Genomic DNA, 15,646 nt, shown 5'->3' with positions numbered 1-15,646 from the left:
ATTAGCATGATTCCATCCTAAAATATTGTTAAGTTTTCAATGAATACTTGAGATGATGGAGAAGATTTGTAGCTCAGGTGGATGATTTTGATGGAGTTTTGTTCTCTGAGCTGGATGGTTTGGTCGTGGAGCTTTCCTCATCAAGATGTACAGAACAAGCTGGGAAATACATATGGAGAAATTCGAACACTTCACTTCTATCTGAAGTTTGTGCTGATGAGGTCGTTCAGAAGGACGATGAAAGCTCCACGACCAAACCATCCAGCTCAGAGAACAAAACCCCATCAAAATGTATATTTGATTAATCTGTTTGTTTGTTGTTTTCTCTCTAGAAATAATTGCCAGTTCTCTAAATTATTCAGTAATTTTTTTCTATTTTCACTTTAAATATTATCTTACTTAATATCAATCAATTAACATTTTCTATGTAAATTGTTTATGATAGCTCCTGTTGGTTGTACTGTTAAACACATGGTTGTCAATTTGAAAATTAGTTCTGATGGTGTTGGTTTAGTTGTTCGTGGTGGATGGAATAAATCACCATTACTTATTCGACCATTAACTGTTATGCATATACGACAAAATAGTGCTGCTGACTGGTAAGTTCTAATATACCTTTTTTTATATTTTTGTTAAAAAAACCAGATAAACAAATAAAAATCATAATTATCTAATTATTTGATATAAGTTGATGAAATATTCTATGAGTAGTATAGTGTAATAACAAACATTGAAATGGTTAAAGTGTAGAAATTTGGTATCATTTAGTAAACGAAAAGATTATTATTATTATTTAAGTGGATAATATAAAGGAATCTTGTTAAAAATATGAACAGTTCTTCCTGATAAAAAGCATTGGATAAAATAAATTCAAGGTTTCATAAGTTCATTTTGTCGATTGATAACAATTGATAGAATCTATTTGTTAAACGAACTATTTTATTAACAATCTAAATCCATAAAGTAAACTTTCAGAAATAGTTATTTTTAAGCAAAGATGGAATACAGGACGCATGTTTCGTCCTAGTTCGGACTCGTCAGCTGAATGTACCTGAATCTCAGATTTGATATTCACTCTAGGACTCGAACATAATATCGTTCACTTCAAACACCATCACGTTATCTACTTAGCTACCGAGTCCTGATAGCTGCTTGCTTGTGCAATGGGGTGAATTTAAATTCACTAACATATAAGAAAAACAATACCAAGTGAATTTATAGTTATTTTTTGTTTAAAAAACTGACTTCAACTGTAAAATCAATGTGAATATGGGAATCATGAATAGATATTTCACCCTAGATTGAGAGTATAACACCTAAGTACACATTCATAATCTTATGTCAGACAAAAATTAGATTCTTTAGATCTAATTGTCAATGTTTAATCATTTAAATGATAATCCACAATTCTAGCCTAATTCAGTTCTTAATAGAGCATATCGATTGATCATTTCTATCAGTGAGTCTCATTCTCAAGATCGTTGAACTCCATCAATTATAAACTTCCACTAAGATTTTGAGCATTATTGTCAAGTCCAATTTTTTTGCAAGTACACAATTTGTTTTTTTAGTAAGGTATTCCAGTGTTTTTTAGAAATGAAGTAATCTTTATAACTTTTTTCCAATTGACCATAGATTTTTATCTGTGAAATAGCTTTGAATATCGAGAAAAGTGTTTACCAGTTTATTATGTGCTCTTGAATGTATCCTAAAGTATCGTTAAGCTTAGTTGATTATGATTCATAGAACTCTTATTAATAATACGGTTTATGGGTTAGCATTAATTGTATGGGAGGTTAGATGTTAAGCTTTTAAAACAGAAAATGAAAGTAAATTGTTCAGTTCTAAATGTTTGTATCAATTGTAGGATAGATTTCATGTGTATTTCAATCATAATAAGATTATAATAAACCGATTGAAATGAAAGATCAATGTACGATAGTTAAGTTACATTTCAAATCTTACAGATTTATGATAAATTTATTATTCAATAGATGGATTAAAGCTAAGGAGTTAATCAATTAGAAAGCGAAACATGAACTTATGCACAACATTGAATGATGATAAATTTACGTTACAAACTGTTATCTGATGCTCAAAAATAATAAAAGATATTTCAAAATTAGTAATTAACCATTAAGAAAGGTTTATTTGGTCAGTAGATTTTATGAGTTTTAAACATTTTTATGTTTAGTTAAAAAAGTTTTGTGGAGATTAGTTTAATTCGTAGGTTGTACTCATCACGGATCGATTTTAGTTAAGGTATCACTGAAAACCGGGGAGCACAGGATAGTTGTTTCATCTTAGAATATGGTTCTTTAATGTTGCACATCCAGGACCCCACTAGTGATGTGACGCATGACCTATGGGCCCCGTGGTAAATGTTTAATCATTAAAATTATATAACTGATATTCAGTGATGCGATATGAACTTTAATTAATTTGCAACACAGTGCAACGATTATTTCATGGAATTGATGACAATTGTTTCATCCTCGACTTGTCTCAACTCCTTTTTGTCATGACTACTCACTAGAACTTCAGGAATACTTCCAGGCAATTCAGTAGTGAGCTAACTATTACAGTTCGTCCGAAGAGGTCTTGTTGCAATCGGTTTAGTTTGAAGGCTGTAATATATTTTGCTTACTTGAAATGACTATCAAAATCTTTAGTTAATTACTTGATAACTAGGTTTCGAACTATTGATGAACGAGTATTTACGGACAAAATAAGTTAATGAATAGGCAGTTCATATTATACAATCCAATATTAGTATCAGTACATACTAACCATTTATAGTGTTATGAGTAAATAAGTAGATTTCCGGAAATTCGATCGAATATATATATATAATTAATCTCTTATGAAACAAAACTTAGTGAGAAGCTGTGACCAGTGGAGTCCAATTCGTGTTGAGTGTGAGACAGTTGTCCACTGAAGTCAATGGATGAAGAGTTGCGTAAGATTATAGATCGATTGAAGTTAGACATTAACACCGTTAGATAATGGCTCAATGGTCTAGAGGTTAAGTGCTTGCGCGCGAGACCGTGAATGCACACTGTTGAGGAGCCCCACACTAGGGCGAAACGGTTATCCAGAGCTTTTAGTCTTTCAACGTTGGTCTACCTTAGATCGATCCATCAACTCGACTGTTAAGAAATTAATACAAACTCCACAAATTCCAATTCCAACTTTCTTATCTTTCTTGTGAGAATAGTTCTGTGAGTGATATAGGTTTGTTAAATAGAAGTTAATGCATTTTGTTTTAGAAAGTTATAAAGATGGTTTACAGTATGAATTCATTTAATAGTTATGACATTTGTACACGATAAAAATTATTATCCATTTGTTTTTGTATTTAAAACTTTGTGTTTTCCCATTATTAATGTTAAAAACTCAATATCTCATTGAATAACAGATTAACATTTCAAACTATTCATATTGTGCTCGAATTTCAATATGATTATTGATACTGAAATGTGAAAAAAAAATCCAGTTGATGAATCTTAAATAGGACGAAACATATGTCTTGAATTTCAGTTTTATTCGCTATTCAATTCTATTTCATGTTTTATTTTTCTCTAATGGATCAATTGATGGAAGATAGCATGCAAGAATGAAGTATATTTGTTATGAATGATAAGAAACAGATTTATCCTTATTGATCATAATCCATAGATAATCATATTCAATTAGTTGTTTATCTATGGTTAATTTATTGTTTATTGCAATAAAGAGAATTATAAGCAAAAATTTATCAAAACGAAAGATTATTTCTTTGTTATTTAATAGAAAAAGGTGAATAATTATTCACTATTCAACTGTAATGATATATGGTTAATTATAATGCGCTATAACAGTAAATTTATTGACATAAACTGTTTCCTATTTTCTATATTTGTGTTTTTGAAATAATAAGATAGAAAATATTAAAAGGTTTATAAAGCAAATATGGATGGTTGCTAGCAGTAAAATTCAGGACGCGCGTTTCTTCCTATTTGGGAGTCGTCAGCTGGATGTACTTGCAACCTGACACCGTTCGCTTCAGACACCACCACGTTATCCATTGAGCTACTGATTCTTAATAGCTACTAGCTTGTGCAATGAGGTGAAGTGTCAATCGATTATGCGTTGTTTGTTGCGATCTCCCCACCGATGTTTTAGACTGTAATTGATCAGTCTCTTATCGGTATACGTGCATATTTCGTGAATTGCTTTGATATCACTTTGACTCCCGGAGTGAACATCAACTCCGGAATACACGCACATCTAGCTGACGAGTCTCAACTAGAACGAAACGCGCGTTCTGGATTCCATTGTTAACCATCATCCAATTTTGTTTATAAAGCTCGTGACTTAAGGCAATATCGAGGCAATCTCCACAGGATGCACATATGCCAACATGAGACTGATCAATTACAGTTCTAAATAACAATGGGAAGATTCAAACAGACATTGCAAAATGAATCAAAAGATTTGTAGTTCATTTGAGCTTAATGGAATAGATTGTCAAGTAATTTTTTTCTTAATGAAGTATGTTCTCTATGAAAAAGAAGCGATTCGAGTTCAATATCTATGCTCTAAGTGTCGAACATTACGATTCTACTTTCTAGATTAATACACTCTTAGTTATTTAAGGTTTGCAAATGTATGGTTGTATAAGAATTTGTCACTAGGCTTTTTTAAACAGTAATTTGAACGACATAAACCTTTTATACTATGTAATAACAAATACTACTTTTTCAATTAGAAATTCGCAAATTTAGCAACCGATTAAATGTTCCTATTTAATGTATGGAATCTAGGGTTTTCTTGATGGTATTACAGTAATTTTAAGATAAAAGATGTCTGGGTCATCATGTTTAGACTGAATATCCTCAAGTTATCTTACCACGGAATTACATAGTCTTGCATTCTTTCTCATTTGATAAAAGGTAAGTTTACTATCAAGATAGATAATGTCTATTCACTTATTTTTCAAGTCATACGTGATTTTCCAAAAGTTAGGAGATTGTGACTTGTCAAGTTGATTGGAGAAATCAGCACCAAATTTAAGAAACAAGATTTATATGTGAAAATAAAGGTTCATTCATCCTTTCTGTTTGCTCATAATAATGTCGATTCATTTTTTACAGTTGACCTTGTGAATGAACTTCATAAACTTTTAACTCTTCGTCTTTTATATTCATCTTGACTATACCTGTATGGTCTGAAGAACAAATTACTGAAAAACCTCTGTTCAATTAAATATTCTTTTCTTTATAATATTCGATAAGATTTTTTAAATTATTAATTCTAATAGCAAAACTTTCTTTTAACTATGTCTATTATGAAACTAATTAACAGCAGGAGAGACAATAATAACAAAGAAGTTGTTTGAATTATTATTATCTATCAACTAAGAATTAACAAGATGGTATAAAAATGACATGATCTATAAACTATCTTAAATAATAAACGATTAAGTACTATGACACTGAATATACTATGAAAGTTAGATTGTAGTTAGAAGTAGAATCTAGAAAGTGTGTTTCTTCTTATTAGGAACTCGTCAATTTGGTTAACCTGCATCGAAGTATTAAATGGTCACCTTGAGAATCAAACCTGATATATTTTGTCTCAAACATCATTATATTATCCATTGAGACTAGATAACTACTAGATTATACAATGGGTTTACATTTAACTTAAAATGGTTTACACTTTCTCATTAGTGATGTTGAGGTTTACAGTTGATCAATCTTTATTTGTATACGTGTCCTCCAATAGAATTCCTTTGATATGATCATCTACTTACAATATTTTATTAGAGTGTGATAGAGTTTAAGCATAAAACTCAAGAAGCATATTTCATTCTGTATGTTACTCGTCAACTGTGAACATACATTCATCTCAATGTTAATGTTTACATTCAATGTTCAATTGAACTCATCAGTAAAAGTATTAAAGTATTTTGTTAGAAAATTTTATTCTTGACAATTAAAATATTTAATCGATAATTTTCGGTAAGGTTATTTGAATTGAAATATTTCTCCTTCTCATTTAGTTATTGGTTGTTAAGTGTTTAATCGATCTTATGAAATTAATCATTGATTTTTTCGAATCCAAATTACTTTTTGCTCTTATGATTTAATTGGATTTGTTTCTATTCCTGATGATCAGTGATCATATGGATAGCTAGATGGAGTACAAATAGAAACTATGTGAAAATATCTTTTTTTTTATGGAAAAAAAGTAGTTGAAGAATATGCTGTATCGGTTGTATATCAATTTAGGAAATAGAATGTTGTTAGTCATTATTTCCTTACGCACGTAACATAACTGTTTATAAATGACTGAAATTATGAGCTAGGTTATATAGTTATATTAGAATAACCACTAATCATCATGTATCGTTTTCAGAGGATCAGTCGGATAAGAGAAAAGACTGGAAAATCGTACGTTAAGCATTCTAGTTGTATTGTAGTTCAAGTTAACCAGTAAGTCATTGATCAACCTAGATTTAATTTTATACTTAGCGTTTAGCTGAAAGCAGATATTTAGTATTGAAGATGGTTGATCGGTTCCCAATTATATATATATATATATATATATATATATATATAGGACAAAGTGATCTTTCGAAAATTCTAAAACCATTATATCTTGATTGTAATGTTGATAAAATACCCACACTCGATGATTACTTAGTCGGGGAACAAGAAAACAAAATGACTATAGAATGTAAAAGATGGTAGAATTCATGACATTTTAGGTGACCATATCAAAAGTCTACATTTTGGAATGATTTCAAGGATTCATAGACCATAAATAGTATATGTTAATGAACCTACAGATAATTGAACTAAATTATATACTTTTTCCCATAAAATACTATCAAAATACAAAAATTTATTAGCTTCCTTTGATAGGACTTGACATATAATTTCAGTTGAACAAATAACAATATTCAAGATGTGTACTGAGAAAATTAAGACAAGAGATATCAATAAACAATATTATTTCCAATGAAATTCTAAGTTTTACTCTCAATTGTAATTAAACTTATAGATATTTGGTTGGATCATTGAAATAAAGACGCAAATCCGCCAGTCAGTTAATTACGTAATTGATAATAGTGATAGAAACTAAAATGACAAGTTTAATGGTAGTAGTAGTGTTTTAAGTGGAAAAAAATAGCATGACAGAATAGGAAATATGTCATCATTCAAACTAAATCAACTCTGAAGCTGAAAATATATCAAAAACAGTGATCCTTATCAGCTATATTACACTGTTTTTTCTTTTATATAGCCTGTTCTAAATAAGAAATTGGAAATTGAATAGTGTAAGATAAAGAACATACTGTCCAGATTTATATGCATTATTACGTAAGATTACGTTTCATTGTGCTTAAGAGTTATGTTAGGAGAAAAAGTGTAACTGTTTCATGTTAAATACTCGGTCATACGTAATGATGACATTCTTGTTTAAGGCTCTTTATGAAGCAACGTATTCAAAACAGTATCAAAGGATAGAATAATGTTGTGATGAAGTTTACATGGCATTTTTGACTACATCATATAAACACATTGCTGATTATAATAAATTCATGAATCATAATTTCAAAACTGACCAGTTCGACAAACTATTGAATGATCAAAGTTTTCATTCTGATTACATTCTTTAGACTGAACCAAGGATCAGACATATTATTGTTTAATTCTGAGTATTATATTTACAAGTCGGTATTGTCCTATAGGAAAATAATAACGGTTTGAATATTTCAATGATAAATTCTATGGCTGTGAAATTACGAAAAGTGGGTTCGAATCCAAATTCTATTCCCTAGAGACTAAAGTTAAGCACTGTCAATTATTTGTAAGGTTTATTGGTCAATCCACTAAACCAGATGATATATAAATAACATTATTCAAAGAGAATACTATTTAAAAAGTTCGATATTATAGATAAAAGCTTATCTGGCAAAAAACTTCCGTTTGGTGGATGATGTCATAAAATTATCGAACATTGAAAAAAACTCTTGAATGATTTAAAATATAGAAGTGGCAAAATTTATACCCACTAGTATAATTTGCCATGGAATAAATTAATAGTGTAATCTGTTCCATGAGTATATCGTGAACTTTTAATCATCAGTTTTATATTAAATGAAAATACTCTTATACCTAAAAGCCTAACATATTTGAAAGCTTTCTAAACTTTATGATTGTTGATCAATTAGAAGTCAGATTAAATTAGTGACTGAAATAAACTATAGAACCATTAAGATGCAGGAATGCTAAAAAGCTATTTTACCTAAGTACTCAGAAGTGTTTACTATAGGTAAAACATGGAATCTTCAGTTCCCGTGACAAGGAGAATTCCATCAAGTCACTGATTCAGAATATAATGGATCACATATTCAACCTAAGTCAATTTGCCAAATCTAGCGATTGTTAAGTTGTTTTATCAGTAAGTCACTATCTCACTCTCAAAATGGTTGAACCATATTAGCCTTCTAACAAAATATCATGAATTATTTCTAACATATAACTTTTCGAGCAAGCTTATTCGGGATGAGTATTCCGACTTTCGCCAAACCAATAAGAATATTTTGATTCAATGCTCATTTTTATTGTAGTCAGTCAAGAAGTTAAACTAGTTAGTCATTTCATTTTATTTAAAGGCTCACTAGGGCTAGTAGGTTAATGACTGTTGGAGTTAAACGTTCTCTCATGAATTTTAAAAAAACAAGAAAGATTTATAGCTATTATGGATGATATTACGTTCTCTGACCTAGATTGTTTTGTTGGGGAAGGTGTCATTCCCAAACTGAATGATATTATATAGACCATCAGAATAAAAACTAATTTTATAAAAAAAAGATGAAACAGAATTAGTGTTCACATTAATTTGACATCGGTGCTATTCCTGGTGTTGTTTAGAATAACAATCATAGAATTCTCAACTCAGCCAAGTCAATCCAATGACATTTATAAGTCTTTTATTATTCTCTATGACGCAAATTCCACGTTGTATGTGTGTGTAATAATTAGGAACTGGAATTATTGTTCATCTAATTATTTACACTTTCTAATGGATTTATTTTCATTTTTTTTGTACTTACAATTCAGTGACGGACGAATAAAACCTGGGGATCGTATACTCACAATTAATAGTATACACACAGGACAATTAACTTGTGAAGAAGCAATGAAATTAATACAGTCTATTAGAAATTGCTTAACACTAACTATAGAGTACAATGTAGCTAATTTCGGTAAGTTATTCTGACTTTAGTATTGCTGTATATATGTATGTGTAATTTTTTTGTTTTTGGTTTTCAGTAGTTTAGATTAGGAGAGAATTTATTTGCTTATTCACAAAATATTTTCAAATTCTTATCTTGTAAACACTATGATATTACAATTTTTATCTAAATGTGTAAACGTTTCTGGATAACGGTTGTGTGTATATGTGAATTAGAAATAGAAAGAAAGGAAAGAGGATGAATTATGTGACAGTTTAGGATAACCAAAGTACATTCAAACTGTCTACTATATTCATTGATGTACTATACATAGTCATGATAATATTTTGAGATGAGATAAATCTCAAAGATTAGGTAGTTTGCAAAGACTTGTTTGTCAATAAAACAGTAAAATAGCCTTTGACAACCTTAGAGTATTAGACGGATGTCATGTACCAATTTTAGACATCTAAGGATTGAACATCGATGACCTCACACGAGATCGAACCGATGATATCTTTGATTTTAAAAAAAAACAATAAGATTTTGTTAGACCTATTCGAGATCCAATATTTCACATATTTAACCTTGATCAGTTCACAAAACAACAGATAGTTAGTCGAAAATCATGTATGGATAACTATCTTACTCCTAAAGTAATTGACTCTGTTGGTGAATGTTTCTTACTGGAATTTCAGAGAATTCATCTAGAAAGTCAGTTTTTCTAGATTCTTACATTCAAAATGTGATAATTCTTTTGAGTAATTAGACTAATTTCAATTGATTACATACCGTTTATCCAACATTAATGACACACTATGATAGAAATATCAATTGTCTGGTCATTCAATATGTATTTCGTTTCTAAAACACCAGACGTATATCTTAATTTCAATTTAAATCTTCATCATGAACTGAATTTTGAAATACGAATTAATAAATCCAGATTCGATGATCAACATATACCCTGTTCACAGAGAAACTTCAGTTTATCTGGGTCCAGTTCTATCTAGACTTATGAGTAAACAGTGATCAAAAGTTCCAACTGAAGACAAACCAGTTCTCTAGTAATCTTCACCGGTTTCCTTAGTAGATTCTCTTTTGTGATAAAAGCTATTCGCATATAACGAGGCGGGAGTTCACAATCCAAGTGTATCTGTGTTTTCTTAAATGAATAACTTGTCAATTATGCTAATTCATGTTAAAACTGATACATCAAATTTTACTTGAAAATAAATTTTTATTCACCTAAATAGTCCCTGATCAGTTTAAGGATGTAGGTCTTTTGTATTATATAGTAAACAAAACACATCAAATAAACCAATATAAACTAGACTTGTTTATCACAAATGTTTCTATTCAACATTTAACGGTATGCTTGAACACATCTGAAACAAATGGTAAGATAATAATTTTATTTAAAAAATATATTAGCAACCACCATCTAATCTCAATGTAGTGCATGCAGTATCGAGTCACCTAGACTAGTGACCACATTGCAACTTGATCGATGGCATTCTATCTGTACTTGACACACATGATATTGATCACCACCCAGTGATCAATCATTTGGGAATAAATGTATACAAATATGAATTAGTGTGTTATAAATTCAACCGTCCTATGATTTTCGTGCACAAGCTATATTGTTTTATACAATCTATAAGAGTTTCAACAAGAATAAAGCTTAGTAACCAACAATACTATGATATTGGTTTATCGACTAGTTAAAACGATAACAACACATTACAACCAAGGGTTTGTATGATCCCTTTGTTGATAATCAGGACTGGATTTTGAACAAACTATTTTGATGTATATATATGCGTTCTTAAGGGATTAGCTTGACTTAGAATAGATGCATTGTGGCTAGCAGTGGAATGCGCGTTTAGTCCTATTCAAACTAGTCGGCTCAGTTTACCTATATCCTAGTGATGATGTTCCTAATGAGACTTGAACTCAAAATCTTTCGCTCCAAACATCAACATGATATTCACTGATCTATTGAGTCCATATATCAATTAACTTGTTCAACAGGTATGATGCTTAAATCGTTATTAGTAAGCATAAATCTATCGGTCCCTTATATTTTCAGTTATGATTTAGTATTTAAATACTGTAAGAGCAATAAAATTGACAGAATACAATGAGTTTATTGTTATTCATAACTTTCCACTTACATACAAGCTAATAAATTTACTTATTAAGAATCATTAACATAAATTGGAATTCGAAGAAAAAAAAGAAGTTTCCATCAATAACTACCTCTTCAAGGGTTTATAAAAAACTTTATTAAAGGTTTAGTTCTTATCTTTATTTATATTTCAGACAACTTATTTGTTATTGATGAACAACTCATTTTTCTGAATTCTAAATTATGTTAATGATTTACAATAGTCAAATAGATTAGCTTGTATGTAATTGAAGAGAAATTTACGATATACAATCAACTAATCATATTACTACAAATGATATTATTCCCGCTTTGTTTAAATCCATAAAGAGGACTGACTGTTACTGATATACATTTGACCTTTTGTTTAAATGACTTTTACTGTTTTTCATATGTAAATACTTTGACAGGTATATATACATAACTAGATTCTTTGAAATTTATTAGTAGGAATAGATCAGATTTTTTCAGGTCAACTCCATTATCTTATTATTCTTTTGAAAGTGAACTTTTTATCAACCATTAAATTATGGAATTGTTCACTTGAATCTTCTCACTGATATTCAGCACTGCAATTGATCAGTCTGTTCGAATGTCAGAGTGAACATCAACTCTGAGATGCAGGTACAACTAGTTGAAGAGTCTCAAATAGGACGAAACGTATGTCCTGGATTCCGTTGCTTACAATAAATCATACATTTCATTCATAAGTAATCCATGATACTTTAAACAATTCGTTAGTATTATTAACAGAACTGAACAATAAATTCAATTGTTCACTCAATGTAGTAGATTATAACATTAAATACAATTTTGAGAAAGTACACAAAATACAACAATGTGAAAGTGTATCTTCCGGAGATGATGATAAAAATAGTATATAAAAATAAATGATAAATATTACAATTTCACTTTGTTAGAAATATTAACAAATGATAGTAAAAATCATTGTGTTTTTTTTTAAAAAAAAGATTTTGTTCTTTTATTACTGAAACAGTTCATCATATCACCAGGCAATCTGTACAACGGGGAAGGTGTGTGTGTGTGTGTGGGGGGGTGATTCTTATAATTTAATCGGCTCAATTTTGTTTTCTGATCATAAAAGTACTTTGATTATCATAGAAAATAAACTTTATAATTTATATATATATATATTAAAATGAATTAACTGAATATGTATTTCTTTAAACGGATTAAATCAGTCCAAATATTCTCTAAGAATAAACAGTATGCTTTAATAAAGTAAAAATTAGTTGACTAAAACTATATATTTACCCAATAATCGAAGGATTATCTGATATAGATAAGTAAGCTGAACTAAGTCTATGGAAAAAGACACAAGAAATACTAGTCAGTTTTATTTTAACCAACGAACTAAATTGAATTGTCAAGTAATCCGGGATAAATTAAGTATTTGTAGATATATGTAAAGAAAATTAATGAAAGATGAGTATCCAAGGCAAAAACAAACTCGAATGGATATGGTTTATTAACAGAATTTCTTATTATACAATCCCTTAATCAGCATTTGTTAATAACTGAAAAGTTTGTTTCTATTTAAATGTAGATATTTTAAAAATTGTTTTGAAAGAGACATTTTCAGTAGTAAAATAAAAAGTAGACATTTACATTATTCATAAAATATATAAATCATAATTTAAAATAAATGAGATGTTGAATAATTCTTCTTTATCGATTTTTTGAAATAATATTTAGTGCGAAGATGGATAGTGACTAGCAGTGGAATCTAGGACGCAATTTTCATCCTATTTGGGACTCGTCATTTGGATATACCTGTATCCTAGGGTCGATGTTCCCTTTTGGACTGGAACTCAATAATGTCCCAGAGTGAACATCAACCCTTAGATGTAGGTACATCTAGCTGACAAGTCTCAAATAGGGAGAAAACACCAGCTATTATTCATCTTTGTTTATAAAGCTTGTGACTTAAGGCAATCTCGAGACAATCCACACAGGATGTGCATATACCAATAATAGACTCATCAGTTGTAGTCCGAAACAACAACCGGAAGATACACACAAACAACACCAAATGAATTTAATATTTAGCGCGTGTTTTAAAAATTTAACTCATTCATTCATTTTAGAACTCTCCATTCTCTAACTCTTTGAGACATTTATTTTTTAGCACTAGAAACTATCATTTAAGGTCACATTAAAGTGTGTTTCAGGTACATACTGTTTACTAGTCCTAAATAGGGATGAACCCACATCTTGGGATCTACCACCAAAGTACATTTATTCGAAAGTTGTCATGTTGAGTTTAATCAAATGGATAATTTACAGTTGTGTATTCTCTTTTTTTTGTCAAAAACCACTATTTAATTCATTATTTTTAAAAATTTATACTTGAATACCATAGACAGAGGGTATTATGTTTCTTAATACTAAAATAGCGAAATGCACTAGAGTCATTTGATTTGAAGATTATATTGTAGATTAACTTAGTCGATCACGGTTTGTGTTGAGAATTAGACAATATAATATTAAGTACCATTTAAAGAGAAATCAAAATTGTACGTTGTTTATTTAGAAGTTTTTATCACAAGCTAAAGACCAACAAAAAACCACAGAGGCTCGGACATATGTTTCGTCCTAGAAGCCTGATGTCTCATAATGTGAACCTATCACGTCAGTCCATGTTAGGAGCTTTTCTGAAAGTGCACAATCTATATAAATTCTTTGTCTTAAAAATATCGTCTTTTTGGATGGATAATTAACATCTGACATTTCATGTAAGTATATTCACACTAACTTGAGAACTGTTCAAATCCGATTTAACTGAAGCAGGAAAGTTTTGGGAAATGGGAGACATTTGTCACTTTATTTTAAATTTTTTGCTCTCAAATGTTCACTGTTTTTCAACTTTATGAATTCATTACTATTTTTTTAATGGTTGAATTCATAAGTCGACGTAAGCTAGATCACAATTGAAAACCTGGAAGCACTGGACGGCCGTTTCGTTTTAGTATGGGACTCCTCAACAGTGTGTATCCACGATCCTGCACGCAGGACTCGAACCCAGGACGTTCGGTCCCACGCGCGAACGCTCAACCTTTCGACCACTGATCCGGTATTCAGCGGTTTGTGTCCAGCATTCAGAATCGTAAATGCGCACTGTCGAGGAGTCCCATACTAGAATAAAATGGTCGTTTAGTGCTTTCAGGTTTTCAGAGGTGGTCTAGCTTACATAAACTCATGAATTCAATCATTGAAATCACTACAATCTCCACACACCCCCATTCTGATAATATTTTCTTTTTATCAGATCAAAAAAAGGTTCATACAAACACTTATCATATTTCTGTAGTCCTACATATAATACTAAACATACAATAGCTTTATACCATATCGAAGTATTTGTTTTATTACTCACAAAATAATCAAGCTCCATCACATTGTATCCATTATTTCACACTAAATTTACTTTAAATAATTTATTACTTAAGTACTCAATTTTAGACAATTTAAAATCTGCTAGAATATGTCCATTTGATTTGTTGTTTATAGTTAGTGTATGAGCTAGCACAAATGTCAGTCATTTCAAGTTTCAGGAAATCACGTTACTAGAGCAAAACGAAATTCACAAGATGAAACGGACCATAATAATTTATAATGAATGGAATTGGAGAATAAAAAGTATTAGATAAAAAGGAACATACACAATGATTGCAGATACTCAATGTTGACCATTTTTATTCCATGACCTACTAGATTGACGACCACAGACATTGATTTTTTCAGTCATAATTACGACGTGAGTAATATTTGACACAGCTCGATAATTGGCGATTTCTCAGGGATGGGTACTGTTATGTTTTAGTTTTATCATTAACCTGTATTTGTTTATTCTAATTTCATACTGGCTTAAGTGACCTTGTATAATAAATCCCTTAAACACTTTAGTAGATGGTGATTCACAGTCACGCCAGCCGACCTATCATACCTACTTAACACCCCATTAATAATTTCAGTATCACCAACTCAAAGGTTTCAGTATACGCTGGAAGTTATTTTAAAGTATATACCATGCAAAATAAGCAGTTTACAGATCTTAACCGTCAAAATAATATAAAATGAAATATCGTGATGTGATTGCTCTTTAATAGGTCGACTAATATATCATTTTGATTATTTGGTAGCATAAATTAGTGGAAATCAATGTAGCATCATTCACGTGTACAGACATGATCGCATAAGGTCTGATGAAGATTTAAAGT

General features: G+C 30.1%; 1 protein-coding gene across 1 annotated transcript in view; it reads left to right on the top strand.

Moving 5' to 3' along the window:
- GRIP1 (Glutamate receptor-interacting protein 1) overlaps positions 1-15,646 on the top strand; it is a 125,931-nt gene that overhangs the window by 31,328 nt on the left and 78,957 nt on the right. The window contains exons 4-5 of the mRNA XM_035730535.2: positions 446-599; positions 9,117-9,262. Of these exons, the coding sequence (XP_035588039.2) occupies positions 446-599; positions 9,117-9,262 (300 nt within the window). The remainder of the gene's footprint in view (positions 1-445; positions 600-9,116; positions 9,263-15,646) is intronic.

This window comes from Schistosoma haematobium, chromosome 1 (assembly GCF_000699445.3).
Source record: "Schistosoma haematobium chromosome 1, whole genome shotgun sequence".
Lineage (NCBI taxonomy): Eukaryota > Metazoa > Platyhelminthes > Trematoda > Strigeidida > Schistosomatidae > Schistosoma > Schistosoma haematobium.
The sequence above is the reverse complement of the archived record's forward strand: the minus strand, read 5'-3'. Positions and strand labels throughout refer to the sequence as shown.